The sequence below is a fragment of the Phocoena sinus genome, chromosome 16, assembly GCF_008692025.1.
Source record: "Phocoena sinus isolate mPhoSin1 chromosome 16, mPhoSin1.pri, whole genome shotgun sequence".
Lineage (NCBI taxonomy): Eukaryota > Metazoa > Chordata > Mammalia > Artiodactyla > Phocoenidae > Phocoena > Phocoena sinus.
Genome location: NC_045778.1, coordinates 31,416,162 through 31,439,721, shown reverse-complemented (window position 1 = coordinate 31,439,721; position 23,560 = coordinate 31,416,162). Strand labels below are relative to the sequence as shown.

At 49.3% G+C, this 23,560-nt stretch overlaps 1 protein-coding gene across 4 annotated transcripts in view; it reads right to left on the bottom strand.

Moving 5' to 3' along the window:
- SH2D4B (SH2 domain containing 4B) overlaps positions 1-23,560 on the bottom strand; it is an 86,821-nt gene that overhangs the window by 5,719 nt on the left and 57,542 nt on the right. Inside the window, exons 5-9 of one of the 4 annotated variants that reach the window (XR_004346265.1) lie at positions 21,963-22,179; positions 17,792-17,916; positions 5,609-5,723; positions 5,329-5,426; positions 620-692 (exon numbers count right to left, since the gene is read on the bottom strand). Coding sequence is in view for 1 of the 4 variants with exons in the window: in XM_032608771.1 (XP_032464662.1) it covers positions 472-692; positions 17,792-17,916; positions 21,963-22,179 (563 nt within the window). In the remaining 3 variants the exon portion in view is untranslated. Of the gene's footprint in view, positions 1-471; positions 693-2,467; positions 4,238-5,328; positions 5,427-5,608; positions 5,724-17,791; positions 17,917-21,962; positions 22,180-23,560 lie in introns of those variants that run through there. The other 3 variants (XR_004346264.1, XR_004346266.1, XM_032608771.1) reach the window with 3 other exon arrangements.

The window sequence follows — 23,560 nt, the reverse complement described above, 5'->3', positions numbered from 1 at the left end:
ACACACTAAGTGGCAAAGCTATAGCTGGAACAAGAGGCATTGTACCTGAGAAGCTTCTCTAACCACAGGGCTGCCTGCCCAGCTAGCTTGACGAAGCTGCTGAAGGCCTGCCTTGAATGTCCTCAAGAGGGACACCCTGGAAAAAGCTGGGGGTGAGACATGGGCTGGGACAGAAGGCAGGTCAACCAGCCCCTAAGTGTTGACAGTAGGCAGCACTCAGGTACTCAAGGTGAGAAGCGGCTTGGAGATGGGTGTTTGAGGTGCCCGCGTGAGTAGAGGGTCAGCCAGAGAAGAGCAGTGGCCCCAGAGCCTGGTCTAGACAATCTCTTGTCTCTTCTACCAGCATGGTCTAGATCCCTGTGACCCTAAGGACCTTCTGGGGCTGCTTGCTCCCTCTCCATCCCCATCTCTTAGAATGCCCACAGCCTGCCTCTCCCCAGCCACCCCCATCAGCACCCCTAAGAGGGATACCTTGTGGAAATCAATGAGATCCGTGAGCGTTGCATGGCGATTGGGGTCCACTCCCAAGAAGCTGTAAAAATCCCCAGAGGCATCCACAAGAAAATGCTTGAACCCTTTCTGCAGGCGGTAGGAGAGGGTGTAACCCCAGATTTTCTCACTGACCCGGACCAGAAATGCGCCCTCAGTCATATTCTCAAGGAGATCTTCGGCATCTTCTCGGCTGATAATTCCTGTTTTTAAAAAAAAAAAAAAAAAAAAAGTCAGCAGATTCTGCAACCCCTTCCCCAGCCAGCTACCCTCCCCAGATCATTCCTGCCCCTCAGCCTTGGTCAAAGGTCTAGAGAAGGGAGGGGCCTCAGGAGCTGTCCAGCACTTGACTTATTCTACTGAGGAGACACCTTGGCCCGGAGCAACTAGCAGTGAGCCTGGGGGCAGAGTTGCTACTCGGACCCCAATTTAGCAAGCTTTCCCCCAAATTTAGCCACACTAATTTGGATTAATTGGGTAAAACTGGGTAAGCAAAGAATTAGTAAATGAGCTGGAATTATAGCATCTATCGATTACAAATACAAGTCAACAAGAATTGCCCTGTGGAGAGCCTTAAGAGTACTGCTTTAATGACCAGACCAGAATGACTTACGATTACTGCCTCGGTTATCTCTCTGGTACCCATGAGTGAGCACCTGAAAACAGTGTTTCCTCTTAAGAAGTAAAAACACTTCCTCTGTCTACCTGTGGACGCCAGGCAAACAGTTTCTTAATAGGGGCACATAATTAAGCTCCACTTCGGCTCAAAGAACAAAACGTCCTCAGGTTCTGCAGTCCTACACGATGTGGCTTCACCACAGTAGGAGGGTCAGGTCTGGCCTTGGAGGTGTTTGTACATCAGGGTCAATCCCCCAAAAGGCTCTTCAGGAGCCGCTGTCCTCTAAGGGAGTGAACGAGAGGCCATGTGTCTGGTAGGTCAGGCTCTAGAGGGGGCGGCGGTGGGAAGAGGAGGGGTGTCAGGAGACCTAGATGACCTGCCCACCTCTGCCCTCACCTGCGCATGGGACCTTCAGCCAAGCCCTCAACTTCCCCAGTGTCCTTTGACGTTTAAGTGACAATCTTAATCTACCTACTTCGAGGGCGCGTTACGACTTTCAAGTGAGACCAAGAATTGAAAATAATTTCATAAACAGAAGAGCTACAGAAATGTGGGCTCCTGCTCTCAGCTGTTACTTGGGGGAAAGGTAAATTGCAACACAATGTCCTCTTACACACCTACTTGTTTACCATCTGCATTCATTCAGCGGGATTATTTATTGCCAGTCACATTGCAGAGGGTAGAAGGTAGATGGGCTGCTCATCACCATGACCCTGAAGGCACTGCATGCTGTGACTCCCCGCCACTGCACCCCTGGTGCCATTGCCATGCTTCACTGTAGGGACACTCCCTTCCCATATCCTTCCTACTTAACAGGAGGTGTGGCACGACTTCCTTGTGCCCAAAGCAGAGGACACAGAAGCAGCCACACTGTCACAGGTCCCCCTTTTAAGACAGCCAACACAAATGGGGGCCACCTCTTTCCTCCTTGCCCAGGACTTATCGAGAGGCAATCAAGCCAGCCACCCGCTCCCCAACCAGGCTGTGTAAGCAGAAAACCAGGGAGAGAGAAGAAGAGAAGAGGGTGGGAAGCATTCCCACCGCAGGGTGCCCAAAGAATCACACATACATACCATGCAGGAGGGAGGATGCTCCTTGGATGGCCTTGGTGGGTTCAGCCAGAGAAGCAAGGACAGCCAAAAGAGGACCAACCGAAAAGCATGCCCAGGATTTGTCAGAAGACTCAGCACTGTCCCCCACCCACCTCCCTGGCCCAATACCAGAGGACCTAGACCCTAAAGGTGTCTAGGGCAAGGAGGTAAGTAAGGGGAAATAGAGATGGAGCCAAGGGCTGCGAGGAAGAAGGACCAGAAGATGTCACCTCTGTCCCAACTCCAAGTACCTCAAGCTGAAGCCCAGCCTAGACCTGGGAGTTGGAGAGGAGGGGAGTGTTATAATGGGCGGGAGACTGAACAAACTTAAATATGACTTGACTTTTTAATATGCAAAAGTGACCAGTAACCCCAAAATGACAATGCCATGCATCTCTGCCATCTAAAACCCTCGAAGGGCTTCCCACTGACCTCCGTCTGGCAGAGTCTGGCTCAGGAACAACGGACACCAGGCTCTGAATGCCCGATTTGTCCCAGCTGACCCTGAATCCTCATTGAAGGATTCCTCTTTTCTCCCAGGAATCACAGGCTGCTGGTCACCTACACTCTACCTTTGTGTGGGTTAGAAAAAGATGTCCCTCTGGGTGGTTGAACTAGAAAAAGGTGCCTCCCTGGGCCAAAATGGCTAAGCTCACTTTTCTGTATTTCAATCCGTTCTCCCCCAAACTAGCCCCCTTGGCTTCCCTTTATTCAGTGTGCAACTTGCTTAACCCTGTCAGGAAATCATTTTTATCCCAGGAGGCTCCTAGAACGTCCCACCTTTGGACTTTTACAACCTTCTGTCCAAACTCTATGGTATATTAGTAAAGTGGCTGGGAATAGCTCAAGGACAGAGCCTGTGATGGCCGTGGGAGTGTTCTGTTCAGCCTCCCTTACAGAGACCCTGCTTCAAGGAGCAGCAATGCTGGTGAGCTGACAACCTCCAGCTTCTGGTCCTTCAGGATCCACTGTGCACAGGGGGTACTATGTGCCTGACTCGGACAAGGGGTACTATGACGGAGCCCAGGGGGTACCAGAGCTGCCATGCCTACCCAACGTGGGACTCCTCTAGCAAGCAGTCTTTCCTCAAGAGCCTCCCATCAGCCTGGCGAAGATGTTCTCTGAGCTGCACTCCCGTATCAGGCTCTTCCTCCCAATAATCTGTCCTTCCTTCCCTCTGCTCCTTCACAGGTGTCAGACCTGTACCATGTTCAGAAGACTCTCCCCATCTGTCCTGCTCTGTCTCCCCTTTATCCTTCACAGACATTTCCTCCATAAAGCTCTTGGACTTCTGCTTCTGGAAGACCTGAATAGACACAGAAATCTTATCTTGTATTCCAAGTGCCTGGAACGTTGGGGGCTTGTTTGGAGCAGTGATCATGGACTAAAATCACAGCTCAAGGACTTGATCAATAGGTGGCCTTGGGCAGGTCACTTAAGCCCCTCTGAAACCCAGTTCAGTGACCTCATCTATTAAGCGGTACTGACTATAACACCTACATCATCCGGTTGTTTGAGAATTCATTGCGGTAACGCACGAATGTGCTCGTCACACATGAATGTGCCCGAGAACGTAATGACTACCCGATACAATGTAACTAATTTGCACTGGATACACTGAGTACACTCCACACATGCGAGTGTTGGATGTTACCTTGAGCTGGTAGCAGCAATGGTCATAGTACCGCCAAGCTGTGCTGCCCACACCCCGCACACAGTCCTCTCAAACAGAGGCTGCTGAAGGGGACTTCCTCCGGGCCCCAGCCTGGGATATTCCTGGGAGACTCTCCAGGTATCTCAAATAGTAAGCATCTGTGAACTCTGCCCCCTCTTTGATACCTACCTGGGGATCAAACTTGTAATTTGGCCCAAGACCAAAGGTGATACAGACTCACAGTTCAGGATGGCAAAGAATTTCACAGGAAACCTGACTCCTAAGAGAATTAATTGGTGGCTGAGGGCCGTGTAGGATGATGGTGAGGAGAGGCTGTTAGGTTTTCCTGCCCCGTTCCCTCTGCTCTCCATCGCTCTCTCTCTTCTGGATCACCTCGAAGCCAAGTGTACTAGGAATTAGCATTAATCATATCCCATCCCATCCCACCTCCTACCTGAAATACTCTACAACCTCCTGGCCGAGGAAAGAGGGGAGGGCCTCACCTCACCACTTCTGGCTGGGGAGTGAGCTTACCGTTGGGATCATGGAAACTTTCTAACTCTGCTAATGACTAGGATCTTCTGCTGAGGGAGATGGCCTTACCAGACGATGTTCCAGGGTAAGTTGCTCTGGAATGATTATTGGAGTATGCAGCTACACGTTCTTTCTGAGCCAAGTCTCATCCCCAGACAATAGGAAATGTAGTTTTTCCAGAAACACTTTCTCTCCTTCCTTCCCTCCTTTTTTCCTTTTTCCTTCCTCCTTCAATAAACATTCATCAAGAACTCTCTAGGAACCAGGTCCCATGCTGGCACCTGGGAGTCAGTATTAAATGAGAAACAATTCCTGCCTTCCAGAATCTCTGACTCTGGACTGAAATCAAGATTAGCAAAATTTTTTTAAGAGCGGGCGGGGGAGGGTGGTGCTCGCTGTAACCAGTGGCGATAAAGGCTATAGGGCGTGGGCTCAGGGAGGCGACCCACCCAGCCCTGGAGCCCAGGGATGGAAGCTCCAGTTAGACTGAAAACAGAAAGGTTAAAACAGAGAGGCAAGAAAGGAGGGCAGTTTGCAAAAGGAACGAGCAGGTGATTCTCTGTGGCTGGCGGGAGGGCTAAAGTAGGAGCTGGGGGGAATTCCCTGGCAGTCCAGTGGTTAGGTCTCCGCACTTTCACTGCTGAGGGCGCCGGTCCAATCCCTGGTTGGGGAACTAAGATCCCGCAAGCTGCGCAGCGTAGCCAAAAATTAATTAATTGTTTTAAAAAGTAGGAGCTGGGCAGTGGCAAGATGTGTAGAGGCTGGCAAGGGTCAGGCCCCAAAGTGCTCTCCATACCATTAAAAAGGATTATGGACTTAATTCTGAGGGCAATGGGGAGCTACTGATCTTTCCTAAACAGAAGAATGTGAGAATGTTCAAGGGTGGAAAATGGACTGAAAGGTATGGATTGGAGTCATACAAGCCAGGGATTTCAACTCACTGAGGGCTTTTTCACCTAAGTGTTGCTTCACAGCTCCATTTCCACAGTTGTGACATTGGTATCCAGCTCCCAAGCCACTAGTCTACCAGGAACGGTTTCTGTTTTGAAGCAGAAAGGCAAAAGGATACACCAAGGGTCACATGAGAGGCCTTCTATCAAAGCCAGCACTGGGCAGTATCTGGGGACTCAGTGGCCCTCATCTCATTTAGCCTTCCTAACAACCCTACCATCATCAGTTCATAACTGAGGACACTGAAGGTCAGCAAGAGAAGTGACTTACCCAAGGTCACAGAGCTATTAAGTGGTGGAGCCAGAATTTGAACTCAAGTCCTCGGACTCCAAGTCCAGTGCTCTTTGCTCTACACCAAGTTATCTCATGCAGAGGACAGCAAGTGCTGTGAAAGACACAAGAAGGGGGAAATTAATGAGGCCTGTAGAAGTCAGGGCAGGATTTATAGAGGCAATGAAGGGGGATGGGAAGTGCACCTTGAAGGCTGGGTAGATGCTACGTGAGCAGAAAGGAGTGACGATGAGGTGAAAGGAGAGAAGAAGGGGTAAGTGAGTGAAGCGTCACAGTGAAGACCAAGAATGACACAACCATGGGATATTTATATAAATGTGACATAAGTTTAATCTACATTTCAGGAGGTTAAGAGACATGGAGAATGGAATGAAAGGTCTAACACATGTATAAGCTGAATTCCAAAAAAGAGAGAGGAGAATGAAGAGGAGGGAATATTTCAAGAGTGAATGCTGAGAATTAGTCAAAGACCCATAACAGTGAAATGGCACAAAGCTACTCAATGTCTCATTTTGTCAACCAGAGAGAAAAGGCAGATTACCTGCAAAGAATAAAGAATTAAACTGATGGTTGACTTCTCCATTGCAACAATAGAAGCCAGAGGACAATGAGATAATATTTTCAGAGTGCAGAGAAAAAAATAATGGTGTTTAATGAAACTCTTTCAAGGTGAAGGGAAAAATAAAGATGTCTTCAGAAAAAAAAAATTTGAGATTTGACTACTAAGAAAATTCTAGAGGATATACTTCAATTAGAAGAAATATAATCCTAGACAGAGAATCTGAGCTGCTAGAAGGAATGATGAGCATGGCTACTGTAGGTCAGTTTAAAAATATATACTGACTTACATTAAAATTGTAAGTTCAACATTAGTGTATCTATAATTATAATAGGAAATAGGAAATGATTTTATAATAGGAAATAGTCAAGATTATACATGGTGTGAACAGAATGCCGTATAGAAACTATATGTAAGTTATTTGTCAGCATTTCATGCAAGTGTGATTATTTTCTAAGGCCCTTCTAGCTCTGGTTTTATGAAATATGTGAATGTAGTATTTTCATCAATAAACTAAGCTAAGTTAAGCATTAGTTTAAAATTTGAATGAGAACAATGTTAGGTAGATATGAAGTTATTTACCACATGTTGTAATGATCATGTTCTGAATTGATTTCAATATGCAGTGTTTGAAAAATGTCAATACACAAAGAAAAGGAAATGAGTGCAATTAAGTCAATATATTTTTAAAGCAATTTTTATAATTTAGCAGACATTGCATCTTAATATAAGTAACTATTAAAATCGTGTCCTTGTGAAAAAATAAATAAAAATATATATTGACTTACAAAATAATAATAATAATGGGTAATTTGAGGGTTTGAATAAGATAGAACTATAATACTGGACAACATCTTATCAGTTGAGAGAAGGGTGCTTGGAGTTTAAAAAATCTGTTTGTTTAGGAAGAGGGTAAAGATATATATTAACTTTATAATATATTAAGTATGCATGTTAAATCACCTGAATTAACCACTAAAAGATAGGCATTGTTGTTCTGTTGTTCTCCAACAACAGAAGTGGGAAAATGCAATGAGAAAAAAAATTTTTTTTCAATGAAGTGTGAAACAAGCCAATAACTGAAAAATAAATACACTATAGTTCCGTTTATATTAAATTGAAAAACTCACAAAGCTAAACAGTCTAGTGTTTGGAGATCAATATATAAACAATACATGAAGCAAAGAAATGATGGACAAAATACTGAGGATAGGGATCGTATCTGATGGAAGGAAGAGGGCTGCCCTGGTGAGAAGCACACAGGGGCTTCCAAGGATTGGTGATGTTTCCACTCCTTAAGTTTTCATTCTGCCCTGCTTTTCACCAGGGTCAGCGGCAGAAGCAAACAGAGGTGCAACCTGGAAACTGAGGCAGAATCCCCGCATACAGATGGAGGCCCTTGATGGGGACTAAGGGGAACAGGGCACTGGACCCAAGCGGGCCCACAGGTCCCTGATGTGCCCAAGGCTTCTCGGGAGGTCAGAGGCAGTCCGACTAACTGCAGCGCCCTCTGTGGGGACACTGCCCAAAAAGACAGGGCCAAGGTCAGGGGACAGAGGCCCTTCAGGGCAGCAGCCCCCTTCCCCACAGTTGCATCAGGCGAGGGTGAAAAGGTGGGGCAGGCAGATGGGAGCATGTACGCTGGCACAGCAAAGACCAGGCTCCCATCACCCCCACGTGAACATCACAGGCAGGAGTTGCAGCCAGCACACCTGTGAAGTGGAGCCAGCTGCTCCTGACTTCTGTCACTGCACCTCGAGCACAATTCCCGAGCATTCTTCCTGCCACCTCGCCTAATCACCTCCCTGGATTCCACGCACATGCTCTCAAACACCAACTACTCCACGTTCACTATCAAAATATTCAATATTTGCTCCATCGGTGCTAACCGGTGGCAGCCCCAGGAAAGGAAAGGCACTTTAAGCACACTTGCAAAAGACCCTCTGCTCTAATGGACCCATAAATCCACATGATAGCAAATCCTAAAGCAGACCCGGGATTCAGTTCCCAACCCCTCTGCCACCTCCGTACCTCCGTCCCTGAAATCGTTAGCTTGGAATTGAACCTCAGTAACCAAATGAGCTCCTTTTATTTCTGTTAGAGCTTCTCCCTGAAAAGAACGGCAGGCAGCCCAGACAGGACGTTTTACTTTTTATGGGTCTCAATTTATCTGACATGCGTATTTCTTAAAGCTTTCACCACAGCTACACCTCACCGGCCAACAACTCCTCCATTACCTTTCTCATTCATTTTTGTGACTTTCCTTCCCCTTTCTTATTGCCGTACTTTCCAGATGGTGTCTATCATTAAGGGGGCTGGAATTATTAATCGCTTCATTCTCAACAGTTTCTCAGTGATGAATGAGTTCAAACGCCTTCATTTTTTATAACTCCAGATGAAATTTAGCCACAGTTAACTGCTGAGACCAGTGTTTCTCTGGACAAGCATCTTGGTTCCAGATGTATTATGCACAAGAGGCACCATTCCACGCCCACGACTGCCTGCTCCAAGCTGACACGCCAGGCTCAAAGCACTGATGCCGCTGTTCACGACATGGCTGCAGCCACCCAGCAAAACGACTTCTGAAACTGGCTACACAAGGATCCTGTGTAGCACTAACCTCAACTGGAAGCATAAATTTATTATTTGATTCATGCCAGTCTCACTTACTGAGTTCCACTAGGCCAGTTATTTTCCTCAATATGGTGGACATAATTGGTCTTGCCCACTCAGGACCATCTGCCCTTCTTCTGGCGAGGGAATGGTGAGCTTCCTTTGCGAGGCCACACCATCCCACTCGGTCTATACAGTTGCAATGGGATAGACTCTTCCCTGCTCTGGGGATGGTCATGTGACTCAAGCCTAGCCAATCAGAGAGCTCATCCCTCTGGCCATGGTGATTGGTTCAGGAGTGGGCATGTGACCAAACCAGAGCCAACAAGGCAGAATAATGGGACTAATACCAGAAATTATTTGAGAGAAAAGTATGCCCTATCTTCTGTTGGATTCGAACCTAGGAGAATGAACGCACGCATGCAACCACAGGCTGATGCATTGCTTGAGAATAAAAACAACATGGAGCGCAACAGAGCTGAGCGATGGAGAGAGGCCAGTTGCTAAAAACTTAAGCTCCCTGGATCAAGCAAAGCCTGAAGCTGGCCTGATGTTTGGGTTTTTCCAGTCACAGAAGCCAATAAATTCTCTTTTGAGTATACCAGTACGATTATTTTTCTGTCAATGGCAAGTGAATGTAAGTGCCATGAGGGGAGGGAAGTTGTCAGTTTTGTTCACCACCACGTGCCCTGTACTTAGTACAGAGTGTCTCACAGACAACAGAAGCTTAATATTAATAATCAACAAATGATTTAACTGCCTTACACAGGGAGCCTGCTCCCTGGTGCCCCTGCCCAGGGAATTCAACAACCCCAAACTCTGACAACTCCCTGTTTTACTCCATTTACTGCATTTACTCCATGAGGACTCCATTTATTGCATTTATTGTGGAGACTGGGATAGCATCCCTCAGGAAGTCTATGGGAGGCGGCCCCAGCTGCACGAGGAGCAGACACTTGCCCCAGCCAAGAATAAGGCATGGCAGCTGAAACAGCTGTCCCCACGGCCCAGAGATGGCTGGATGTCTCCTAAAGGAACAGCCATCTCTTCATCCTCAAGGAGACATCCTGGACTGGAAAGGAACTGACTCTCCTGGGCACTGCGTGCCCCAGGGCAGTTTCTTAACCTTTGGAGCCTCTAGTTCCTTACCTTGAGATGGCAGCAAGGCCACAGTGTGTCACAGATCGGAGCGTGGACTGTGGAGCCAGACCACCAGGGTTTGAATCCCACCACCCCCACTTACTAACAGTGAACCACAGGCAAGTGGCATCACTTCTCTATGCCTCAGTTTCCTCATCTGTGAAACGGGGCTGATGCTAGTAGCAAGCACACAGTGTTATTATGAGCGTCAAAGAAGTTAAAGTATGTGATGTGCTTAGAAGAGGGCCCCACATACTCTAAGCACCATGGACCTAACTGCTAGTATTATTACCTCTTCCAGAAAGTTGTGCAAAGGGTAAATGAGATACTGGATGTTCGATATTTACTGGACACAAAGCTAGCACAAAGGAAATGGTCACTGAATCACCAGGTAAAACATAAAAGCCAGTGTGAGCCCACACATGAGGCCAACCAACCACACTTTGTGGATATAGACCAGTGCACACCTGACGGAGGAGTGGTACCAGGTCAGGTACCCCCTGCCCAGGGATGCCACCAGTCCAAGTGGTGCCTCTGGGCACCTCCAGATAGACACGGCCCCATGCAGGGGACAGGGCCTGGAAGCAGGGAAGAAGGGGCTGGTGATAACTTCATGAGATCAGAGAAATTATAGAAAAATAAAAGTGCATTTTCTCTGTACACTTAACTAAACTTGAAATGTGGCTACACAAATGTTGGTAATGCCTTACTGTCTGCAGGGGGCTGACAGCATATTTGTGACGATTCCAGGAGAAAACACACGTTAATTGCAAGCCATGTTGATCCCCTGCAGGAAGTGTTTCCTGGAGGTTGAATCCTAAAGCAGGGGACACCCTCCTGCCCCGTGCACTCCCGGGGGGCTGATGAGGGGGAGTGTGAGTCACAACACCCAAAAGCAGCATCACCATTTTAAACGAAAGCTGTAAGCAAATGACGCTGACACGTGAATGTATAGAGAACTTAAGTACTAAACAGAAGCTAATTTGGGTCTAATAAACTTTTCATAATTAAGCATAAGTGTTACATAAGTCATTTCCAGAAAGCTTCTGAACTACTGTAGTGACCATCCTTTATTCTCTAGCAAGTGTCAAAGCCGCCATATTTGTTTCTCAGATAAACAGAGAAAGCAGAGCTCACCGTAGGAAGGGGTGGGAGAGAAAAGTCGTGTCATCTGATCTAATCCCCATCATACTGGACAACGCACGCTTTCACTGTCTTGACTGAAGAGCCATCTGGCCTCTGTTTACACATCCCAGCAGTGGGTGCTCCCAGCTCCTGGAGGTAGTTTATCCCATCTCAGGACAGCTAACTGCTAAAAAGATGATCAGACTGAACCAAAGCCAGCACCTTGTGATTTTCACCCCGTGTTCCTTTGCGTGAGGCCGCTGACCTTGAGGACATTAGTGGTTTGAAGACACAGCAGCTGTGCCACCCACCCCAAGTCTTCCACCTCAACCCCATGCCTGTCGTCACAGAAATGTGAGGCCAAGGGCTCTGGCATGAGCTGGAGCCCTGGGTGCCAGGGCTGGGATGAGCTTGTGGCTGGGGACTGGTGGGAAACTAGACTACAGGTCCCAGAGCCAAAAAAACCTAACGGCAGTTTCCTGGGTCTAACCTATGATAGAAACTTCCCGGAGTCAGCAAGGTAGGAGGAATCTCTTGTAGCCACCAGAAATACGATGAGACTGTCAGAAGTATATTAAATCAATTACATCACCAGAAATCAAGTTTATTGTCACTCTGTGCTTCTATTTAATCCCGACAGAAAATAAAAAATCAGTTCTATCAAATCTAAGCCATCTAGGTCCCCCAACCCCTGTCCCTTCCCACACATTTTAGTTACCCACAGCTGTGCATCAGAAAACAATCTCAGCAAAACATCCAAACTAAAAGTGTTAGGTAGACAAGACACCAAGGGTCTGAAATCAGAAACACGGAATTACAGAGAGCAGAAAGGAAAGAGTTACAATCTTGGGAACACCATTACAGTCGATGCTTTCCTAAAGCAAAAAATAATTTCGCTCTCTTTGTAATCTTTTTTTTGATACCCTATAGCCAGTGCACAGTTCTTTTAAAAAGAAGGAAAAAGATTCCTTTATTTCTTAGTTGGAACAGCTTAAGCAAGAACTTAAGAGAAAAGTAGGTCAACTGACCTACTTCTTTTCTTCTTTAGAAATGTTTGCATTTGGGATCAGAGTTGGTGGAAATTTTCCATTCCAAATTCTGCTCAGGAAAGGAAAATGAGCGACCTGACTTGACGAGATGGATCATGACATGCTAATCATCCTTCCAAATGACCCACGTGTTACCCCTCACAGCTTTCAAAAAAATGTCAATCATATTTATAATGAAAAAAAATTCAGACTTTTACTTTTTGTGGGGAAGGCTAAATATGTACCATCTTCCTTTTGTGAACAGTCGTTTGATGTCATCATTCTCTTTACTTCCAAGTGATAGCAGTGGCATACTCTAAGGGTATGAAGCCACACTTACATGCTTCACATCCCGATATGCATCTCCAAAGGCTACCGTGTTGATTTATTCCAGGTAACAAGTGGAAGCATTTAGTGCAAGTTCTGAACACTTTATAAATATCATACATGTAATCCTTATAACACCACCACTATTTTCTCTACCCCTGGTTTCTTCAGCTAGTCCTTGCTTCACATGGATTTGGTGTGCCGGGTCCCCCATTCTGGCTGCCACCTCTCAACAGGTTCCAAAGCCTCACGTAGTTTCCTATCCTTCCACTGATCTTGAAAGCCGAGGACAAGAGCTTAGCTGGCTCACTCTCTCCATCTCAGCCCCAGACACTCTAGCCCCTGAGAATGACCCCAAAGACCAAACAGGGCGCTCCCAGATTTCCCCTCAAGCTGGGCCAGGAGACCAGTGGCAGCTCTGCTCTGGAAGGCCCACGGATTGAGGAGGGGTGAGATTTAAGAGAAGGAACTCGGGCCGTGCGTAAAAGAAGTTCAAGTGAATATACAGTAAGGGATTGTGGATCCAGAGGAGGCACTTTTTCGCCCCAAGCTCCCTGCCTGGCTAGCAGCATATTCAAGAGGCCACCAGAGTGGAGGAAGAAAACCTGGGGTCCAGAGGCCCTACATCTTGTCCCAGCTCCCATGCTTACTGCTGGGTGAATAGGGGTGACTTCTCAAGCTCTCTGGTCATCGGCGTCTTCATCTGTAAAGGGCTAACCATGACCAGCTCGAGGAGAAGTGGAGAGCACCTGTGAGATGGTGCACGTCAAACCACTCTGCACGTCTACACAGCCAGGCAAACACACAAGACTTCACAGCAGCAGCCAGTGATGAACACTGATCAGCCCGTTCAAGCCTTTCCTGCTCTGCAGCTCAGAGAGGATGTGCTGTCCCGGTGCATGCAGTTGTGGGGGACCGGGGCCGGGGGCAGCGAGCGAGACCCCATTCCCACTCAGGCCCGGCCTCCCCAGGCACAATCCTTCCCACCTCCTAGGGGCTGCAGCCCTGCAGGACTCCTGGAAGGGTCATCCAGACGGGGTGCCCACTGCTGTGCCTCAGTTCCTGGACCGCAAACAACATCAGTAATAGGGACACAAATAAGGAGAAGCACAACAGTCGCCGGGAGAAGAACACCTCGCTCCACAGCCCGCAGACTCCCGCCCGGGCGCCTGCTCTGCAGCCAGCCTCCCACCCTGGCCAGCCTTCCCCGTTCTCCTGACCGCCTGAGAAAACTTTGGAGGTCCTGGGGCAATGCCAGCAGAATCACACTGCATCCCAGATGCTAAGGAGAGAAAGCTCTCAAGGGCCCTCGGGCCAGCCATCTGAGGAGTCCAATAGCCATCCTGCTGCCCAATAGTAGCTGCAACCACCTTTTTCTATTGAAGTGAAATGTGTCTCTTTAGAACCCCCAGCCCCCGAGCCCCTTTAATAATCTCCCTTTCTCCAGACAGGACTCCAGAGATTGGGGGGTAGTGGCTCTGTTCCCCCCTTCTGCAACACAAACATTTCCCCAAATAATCACTAACAGCGCTATGACTCCTACATTCTCCCCCCTCCCCCCTTCAAAGACATTCGGATGCGCCGTGGTCAAGAGCAAGGTGGACAAGGAACCTGAAGGGAGGGACCCAGCCTAGAACCCTGCAGCCCTGGGACCTTCAACACTCCTCTCCTCCACGTGTGCCCTGAAGTCGCAGCATGGGCAGGTAGGAAGCAGTGCCCATTCCACTTTAGGAGCTCTGCTTTGCACGGAAAGCCACCCCCGGCTGCTGGACCCCCGCAGGCTGCACCATCCACATGGTGCTTGTCAGAAAAGGCGTGATGGGAACACCCCACCTGAATGCAGGACAGGCCATCAGGAGATCCACTCCGGAGCCCCAGCTCCACCATCCACTGTGCAGCCGGGAATCTGCCCCATCCACTCCCCGCCAAGCCCTGACTAAGGGCCGGTCACAGACAGCCAGTGGGTTGCTGACAGGACAATGAACCACGGACCAAGTGTGACTGTTTTCTAGACTGTTTTCTTTTCTCAGGAAGAGAAATGGGTTCTGACTGAGCCAGTGTTCAGACAGAGGATATTCTTAATAGTTTTAGATACATGTTGAAGTCCAAAAATAGATACTTTTTTCCCCCAACGTCAAGCTTATATGCACTAGCTTTTCTCAGGAGTATTTTTGTATACGAGAAGTCTCTCTTAGAACCACTGGAACGTAACAATGAACCGAGGAGAAACGAGGAAGGACTTTAACATTTTCTCTCTCTCTTTAACAGAGGGGACTTTATCAACAACCCCGTGGTCCCAGCGGGGAGCCAGTTCCTCCTTGCCTCCCGCTCTGTGCTCTGAGCCCACGTCCCCAAACTGTTTCCCCGGGGAGCTGGGGTCTCTAGTGGCCCACCTCAGTGCGTCAGCACTCTTGCCAACGGCTCGTTATGGCGGACAGAGCGCATTGTTGGCTTGATCTTCAAACGTATCCTGTGGAGTCAATGTTATCATCACAGATGGGGAATTTAAAGGACACACCCAAGGTCACAGAGCTGCGAGGTTCTAGAGGTTCTTCAGACTCCTTGCCCACATCGACACATCCAAATACGTTTGATAGAAGGGAAGAAAATAGAAGTCACAGCAGTCCTTTTTAACCTGCATCTAAAATCCATCTAAATTAACTAGGAATGCTTTCCCCAGGAAAGAAAAGATTTATATTGGGATTGCGATCGATGGCATTATCGGCTCAAATTCTCCTCCCCTCCCTGTCTCCAAACCCTTTGACGCGTGGCTTTGCAGTTCCTCACACGAAAGGAGCAAAAGATTTTTCCCAGCGCCTCAACTTTGTGACGTATTGTGGCCAATGGCACGGGGTGAAAGTGACAGGGTGCTGGTTCGGAGGCTAGACTTCTGGAGCCTAGCGTGCTGCCAGGTGCTCTCTGGTTCCTGAGAAGAGCATGCCTGGGCTAGCCTGCCAGTCCCAGGAGGAGCCTGAGAGCTACACGGGGCAGAGCCGCCCCAGCGAAGATGTCCAGCCAAGACCAGCTGAGAGCAGAGCCCCAGCCAACTTGCAGCGGACTCCCTAACAATGAGACTGTGGGGCAGGAGGTTTCTTCTCTTGGACAGATTAACATGGGGGAGTCCCACCAAGGATGCTGTAGGGAATTGCTACATTGGAAGAGAAGTTGGACCATACCAGAAGTTCCAGACTTTGGGGTTTTAGGTATAAGTAAAAAGGGTGGAAACCAACATGGGGCTGCTCCCTTTTTGCTCTTCTGAGCAAAGGCAGTATATAAAAAAAATAACTACTGCTTACTATCACCATCAATTCATAAGACATAGGACATTTTAACACTAGAACTGAGGAGAGGATATCATCTTCGAGTACAACACAGTCCTTTTCAAGCAAAGACAGTTGGCCACCCTCCATATGTGAGCCTTTTCCTTTCATCTTGTCACAGATCAATGAAAACTTTGACACATAGCTCTCGTCCGTGGATTAGCAACATTCCTGCAGGCTTTATGGTGGAACTGTGAGAAGAACACGAAATCAGTTACGTAAATTTCGAGACTTAAATCATGGTTCTGGGGCTTCCCTGGTGGTGCAGTGGTTGAGAGTCCGCCTGCCGATGCAGGGGACGCGGGTTCGTGCCCCAGTCTGGGAAGATCCCACATGCCGCGGAGCGGCTGGGCCCGTGAGCCATGGCCACTGAGCCTGCGCGTCCAGAGCCTGTGCTCCGCAACGGGAGAGGCCACAGCAGTGAGAGGCCCGCGAACCGCAAAACAAAACAAACAAAAAAAAAATCACGGTTCTGTTTCTTCTGTGACAATATAAAAAGTACATGTCTTTTTCATCAGGACAGAAAATAAAGCTAAAGATAAACGTAAGCGCCTCTGCCATGCCTTCTCCGTTGGCTGCCACAAGTACAGCAGAGCAGCCGGTGGTTCTGACAAATCCCAACCGCGACAGAACTTTTAAGTTGCACTACGCAGGTGCCCAAGATGCTAGTTTTGCGTTTCCCTGATTATGATAATATACACATGAACAGGAAAGCAGTGATGCAAATGGAACCTCTCACAGGGGCTACAGGGACACATAACAGGGACAGAAGTTAGAGGCAGGGAGTCCCCAGGACCAGCTCCCGGGACACACAGCTAGGCCACACGTGAACGTCAACTGTCGACTTTCTGAGCCATAAAGAGCTACCCCATCCTTCTGTTAGATTTGTGGAGGCCCAGGAGAAGGAAGGAGTCTGAAAGTGGATGGTGGTCCCAACAGATTCTATTATCATTCCAAACTATCCGTACCACAGATGCCAGGCTGGCTCTGGCCAGAGGAATGTGAGCAACCATGGCACACGTCAGTTCCAGGCAGAAGCTCCAGGAGCCAGTGTGTCGCTGGCCATGCCCCTCTTTTTCCCTCTGTCATGAGATCACTGGCGTTTCCAGTAGAGGCAACTCCTTCTGTCTGAGGCCCAGATTAAAGTTCACAACCAACTCCCACTGGGCATGTCACATGGGTAAGAAATGAGTCTTGGCTGGCAGACGTCACTGAGACTTTGGGATCATTTCTCACTGTAGCATAACTAAGCATAATCTGGCTGACATGATGGGGATGCTGCTGAGGTGAAGAACTCAACATCAGTGGCAACAGAGAAAGAGGGTTCATTTGTCTTGGATGCGTTTCTCTACCTGATCCCTGAGCAGGTAAGAAGCAGAGGTGAGGGCTGAGTACAGAGATGCCTGAGACACAGGGCCCTGGCCCCTTGGAGCCCATGGCTAACCGGAAAGGCTAGCCTCACCTCTCGTGTGGCTGGGTTTTCTCATTGCTCCCAGATTAACCTTACTCATCAGGCCCTGAGGGGACTCACACACCTACCAGGCCCAATGCAGAGACAGAAGATGCCTCTGAGGAGCCCTGGACGGCCAAGGAGGCTGTGAGGTGAGGGCAGTAGGCAAGAGTCATGTTCATCCCTTCCCAGCAGAGAGGGCAGTGCACGTCCAGAGCCCTGGGGCCTGCAGTCCCCTGGACTCCCGCTCACAGATGTTGTGCTTGGTCTCTGACCATCTCCATCAAGGCCACTCAGTGTTTCAGCACACGCCCTGGGGAAATCAAAGCTTGTGCCTTGAGCTCAACCCACTCAGTGAGCAAAAAAAGGACAGACATGGGACCTCTCTCTACTCCACTCCCAGCAGGTGAGCCAGGAGCGCTGAGCCTTAGCCTTGGGAGACCGGCCAGTCTTCGTGGGGCCGGAGCGGAATTAGCGGAGTCTAAAGTCCTTGACTCCTCTGATTGTGGTGGCCCTGCGGGACCCCGCACCAACCCCAGAGGGAGGCTGAGATGTGGAAATGATCTGCCCCTGCCCCAGGGATCCGGAAAGCCACCCTACCGTGGAACCAGGGGGCGATGGCTTTGGTGCTCCTCTCAAAGCCCGCGCGGCGAGGCAGCTGCTCCTCCTTAAACCAGCGCACTATGACTTCTCTGGAGACAGGACACAGGGGCCGCTCCCAAGTCCTGCTGAGACAGAGACCGAGTGTGGCAGAGTCAGGGAGAGAGCAGGGGGACAGCGAGAGGGGAAGGAAGGAGGGGGAGGGAGTGGGGGAGACCACTGTGAGAGTGAACAGTCCCGACGCCCACACTCACGCCTGTGGACAGGATTAAATGAGTCCAGGTACTTGAAGGCGCTTTGCAGGTCATTAATGTACCAGCTGTTATTGTTTTCCCCAGAAGAAAACTGTTGTCACTTAGTTTGAAAAAAAGCCACGCAGGTGCGAGTGCGAAGTAGGATAGGAGGGGGTGTCAGAGGGAGAGAAAAGGCATATCTGCCCTCTAGAATGGCCAGGGCATAAACAGCAGCGTCTACGAAGAAGGGTCGTAATGTAATAGGAGCAAAATTATTCACATGTGCGTGTCCTCCGCCCTCCCCAAACCTGCACTGAAGAGAACTCTGGTTTTGCCCCTCCCCGTCTCACCCACTGCTGCCATCTAAGGGGACACCTGGCTTGGCCAGCTAGCCTTCCATGTTTTATGAGGCAGAACCAGGACAGTGAACAGCCTCAGTCTGCTCTGGAAACGGCTGAGCTTCACCACCAAGAAGTAAGAGGGAAAAGGACAGAGGAAAGGGAGAGGGGAGGAAAGAGTCGCTGCACGGGCTGACTTTTGATGGAGAAGCAGGTGTGGAATTGAAGATCCTGGGAGGGAGATGAAGAGGGGCACCTGAAGAAGGTCTGAGTAATAAATTAGATGCTTTTTGATATCTTCTCATAAGTAAGCCCAGATTTTAATTGTTATACTGTGGCTCCTGAACGTATACAGAGACGGGGCCACGTGAGACCCCGCTGTACTAGAGCCCCACTGACATGAAGCCCAGTAAGGGTTTGACAGCACATTCCCCGTAACAACACACACCACTGTGTGTTGAGGTGATATCCAGCAAGATCACATTGCACCTCTGTATGGGATGAAAATAGAGCTTCAGCAGACTTTGGGCCCAGCATGAACAAGCACAGCTTTCTCACCCTTCCCCCTGAGTGACAGCAACCTGGCAAAGGCTCACACTGTCACTGCTGTCTGTCCACCTCACAGCACTGGCATTTAGAATTCACCACCGCTGTCGTCGTCTCTTATGAAATAAACACCAGCACGAAGTCCCCAAGTCTTTGCATTTCCCCCGCACCAACCAACACTTCGATGCTGAGCCCAGCACTTCCTGGCAAACCCCAGAATGAGCCCCTGTTTTTACCTGCCCTAAAATGAATCCACATATACACACACACAGTAGTGAACACTGTAGATTTTAGAAAAGATGCAATAAGACAGAGGGTGAGGTTCCATTGAACAGCCTAAAGCCATCATCAGTGGAGTCTGTTCTCCAAACCCCTTGCTTCCCACTGCCACCTCTGCAGGCTTTTTTTTAACACCCCCTCCAACCAGCTTTGCTCCTCTGTATCCGCCCTTGAGGATTGCCCTCTTCTCAGGAACCTCAGGTGCTCTCCCTCTTTATGAAGCGGCACACTGCAGCCCTGCCCCAGCCTCTTCCTTCACACTCGCCTTCCCCAATAAATAACTGTGCTCAGGGGGAAGAAATTTCCTCTGGTTTCTAGGACTCATTCTCCTTAGAAGGCAAGAGGAGGTTATAAATAACAGCAAGGAAAATTCGTTCACTCTTGTCCCTCTGTTTCTAAGCAGAGAATCTGATTCCCCAGAATATAAATGCTAGGACCAAGTGCTCCAAGAGGCCACCTGGCCAGAAGCCTCACTCCTGCACCTGGAACTCTCTCCCATCAACAATGTGTCTGCCCCCAGCATAACCGGGCAAGCGTGGGCTGGCCGCCGGTGCCGGCCGCCGGTGCCAGCACCACAGTGCTGAGGGCAGTGAGGCCACGGGGACCTGTTCCATGGGGCAGCCCCAGGAAGGAGGCTGAGGCATGGCTTCTGCCGCTCCATCTGCATGGTCCCTGGTCCCCCTGCTCCACCCAAGACGGCACACTGTGGCTGTCACTTCTTCTCCTCTACTGACAGCCACACACAGCGAGCCTGGAGCCAGACTGCAACACAGTTCATGCAGCTCTGTCTTCTGGGCCTGAAGGACAAATTATATGTCTCCTTTAAAAAAAAAAAAAAAAAAAAAAAAAAAGCACAAGAGGAAGAAGGCTTTTCTAACTATGTCTCCAAATCCAGGAAACATAAAAGAAAATCTGACCTCATAAAAATAAAGAACTCCTGCATGACAGAAAACATCATCATAAAAGTCAAAGGACAAATGACAAATTGAGGGGGAAAAAATGTTTATCACAAAGAAAAGCATCCCTAATATTTAAGGAGTTCCTAGAAACAGATGGCGAAAAGACCAATAACACAATGAAGAGGCAGGAAGGGAAATGAACAGACAGACAGAGAAATACCAAAGGCCCTTAAACATATACAAAATACTTCATCTCACACATAAATAGAAATGCAAATTTAAGTTTTCACTGAGATATTATGTCTCACACAAAACAAAAGTCTGACCACGCACTGTTGGCAAGGCTAAAGGATGAGAGTGTCCGTTGGTACCACCCCTGTGGAGGGCAAGTTGACGGGAATTATCAATACTATAAGTGCATGTAGCCCCTAACCCAGTAGTCCCACTTTTGGGGATCTCTCTTGTAGATACTAGTTGCATGTCTACAAGGTTACTCATTAAGGGCACTGTTGGTAATAACCAAAGATTTCAAACAACACCAATGTCCATCAATAGAGGTTTTGAAAAATAAATTAGAGCACAGCCAGGCAGTGGAATACTATGCAGCTGTGAAAAGAAAACGAAATAAAAATAATCAGGTAAGAATCGATATGTAAAGACCTCCAAAATTTGTAGTTAAATGGAAAAAACATCAAGATGCAGAACCATGTGTATGATAGGCAAACTTTCATGCAAAAAAAAAAAAAAAAAAAAGAAAAGAAAAAGAAGGAGATACAAGTTTTCACCTTGGCAGTTGCAAAAAGGAACCGAGAGGACACATAAACTAAGAACAGTGGCTCCCTGTGCGGGGAAGAGGGAACTGAGTAGATGGACGGCAAGGATGGGAGTCAGCCTTTCCTCCATGTATCTTTTTAAACTTTCTGGTTTGTGAATCATATAAATGACAAGGAAGGAGGAAAGGAAGAGAGGGAAGGAAGGAAGAAACGCAGATGTCAGTTCTCCCTAGGCTGCAGGGAGAGGGAGGGGGTTTTATGAATAACCCTAAATCCCAATTAAAGCAAAACCCAGACAACCCTCTTTCATCTGGGGCTGAATGGACTCTTCTGCAGGTTTATTGTGGTTCAGGGAGCAGCAGGCACTCAGCATCCAGCCTCTGAGCCCTCCCTCGGGCAGCAGACAATCAGCAATAATGAGGAGGGGAACCAACCTTAGGGCTGGCCTGAGGTGGGCACAGGCGGCAGGTCGAGAGGCTCCAGGCAACCTCTTGATCCTCCGTCCCAGCGATCATGGGCAGTCAGTCACCTGAGCGCCCTTGCCAAACCACTCATCAGCCCAGCGTGTAAGGACCCTCCTGCACTCAACTGCGTCCATCTGCAACCGGCTATCAGAACCCGGGATGCACCAGCATTGCCTGTGGTTACAAAAAGCAGCAGCCAGTTCTGGTTCCAGGCTGCTGGGAACCACGTTTAACCCATTTGAGGTCTTATATTACAAGTTCTTAACCTGGGGTCTACGGATCTTTTAGAGCTTGAAATTATATGCAAACGTTTTGGGGTATTTACATATGTGCATTTCACAGAGAAGAGGGTACACAGCTTTCTTTAGATTCTCAAAGGAATCCTAGACCCCAAAGAGGTGAAGCCTCCCAGAACTCCAGAGTTGGTAGAAATCTCCAACCCCGACTCCTCTCCCCAACTCCTGCCCCATAACACAGACTAGGGCACTGAGGCCAACAGAGGGGAGATGACTAGCCCCAAATTAAACAGCAAGTCGGAGGCAGAGCCGGACCGGATCCCTGGTGCCCTACGCCCCAGCCGGAGGCCCGCCCCCAGACACACCGCGCATGCGGATGCGGGATGCGAGGTCCGCGACCCACCTGCCAGGCACGGCCAGGGGTGAAGGCAGCCCCGGGCCCAGGAGGTGGTGGTAGAGTCTCGCCTCCTGCTCGTGGCTCTGGCCAAGCTCTCGGAACCTGGAGCTGAGGCCAGCGACCGTGCCCTTCTGGATGGCGCGGAGGGAGTGACGCCGGTACTCGTCCCGGGCGCGCTGGGCTCGGCGCCTTCTCTCCTCATCAGCCGCCTTGGACCGACGCACTGGAAAGGAAGAGAGAGCGTGTTCACCCAGACCCGCAGCCCAGACCATGCACTGAGCAAGCCAGTACATGGCCAGGAGCCCTGGGACTCACCCAGAGTCCCAGGATTCATCCGGATGCACCCGCGTGCGCTGCGTGGAGGCTTGGCACCCAGCAATGGCAGGCCCAACCTAAGCCAGCAGCCCTGGGTTAGCCTGTCCCTGTGGGGATAAAGACACTCATGACAGTTTGGGGTGGTCCAGCTGTTCCTGTGGATGGAAATTTACACCTCCATGTGTAGTTCTTCCTGGAGTGCCCTGCTCAGAGCAGCTTCTCAAACCCTGTGCCCTGCTTCAAGGACACCTGTCCACCTTGAAGTGGTTAGCATCTCAAATACCACTGCCACCACCCATGCTGATTACAGCTTTCTCTGTGCCAAGCCCTGAGCTCCGGGCCCTCCCTGCAATATCGCATTATAGACGCTTCCTCCCGCCACCAAGGGAGGAGGGCACATCACTATGTTTGCACAGAAACCCAGCCTCTGGGAGGTTAAGCAACTTGTCCGAAGTTAAATAGCTAATTAGGGGCAGAGCCAGGGTCGGAACCCAGGTGTCTCTGGCTCTGAAACCTATGCAGCTCTCTACGCCACTCTACCCCACCTCTCAAGCTTCCTTCCATTTTAAAATCAGGTGTATCTGACACCAGAGCCCCTGCTCTTTCCTACAAAAAGCCACAAGAGCATTTAAGACCATCCCATCCAACCTCCTCATGTTATTCACGTGGAAACTGCTTTCCAAGGAAGGACGCTGACTTGCCCAGCTGGGTCAGTGGCCAAGCCTGGCCGGGAACCACCCTGTCTGCTACCACAGGATGAGTTGTTGGAAACTCTGGAGTCCCAGTTACGGTGCCCTTTCTCTTTGGTTTCCTGTGGCCTTGACAGCTGGTGGGTGAGTGTGTTGGAGGGAAGGGAGGGGATCCTTTGACAGCTGTGTCACGCCACAGGTTCCAGAATGCCACAAGGCCCCTCTCTCTAGCCTCTGTCTTTTCATGTTCCTCAAGGCAGGGTGGACATCTGCAAGTTGCTGCTTCTAAAACTCAAAAGGGAGTCCTGGGGCTGGGAAAGTGCCAAGAGAGGGAACAAAACCTGTTGCAGGTACGGTCTAGAATTAAAGCCAATTATTTTGTAGTCTGATTGCATCGTGTCAGGCCCCTGTCTGCCTCTAAAATCCAATCCTTTTGTAGAGAACTCGTGGAGCTGGCCGTGTTCTTCTCGTTGTGCAAGACCTGGGATTGCCCTGGCCCAAGCAGGTCACCCTCCCCCCGGGAGTAAAATCTTACCCCCAGTCTAATTCTACTCCAATCTCCATCCAATACCTGTGCAGCAAGCACCTACAACCTACCAG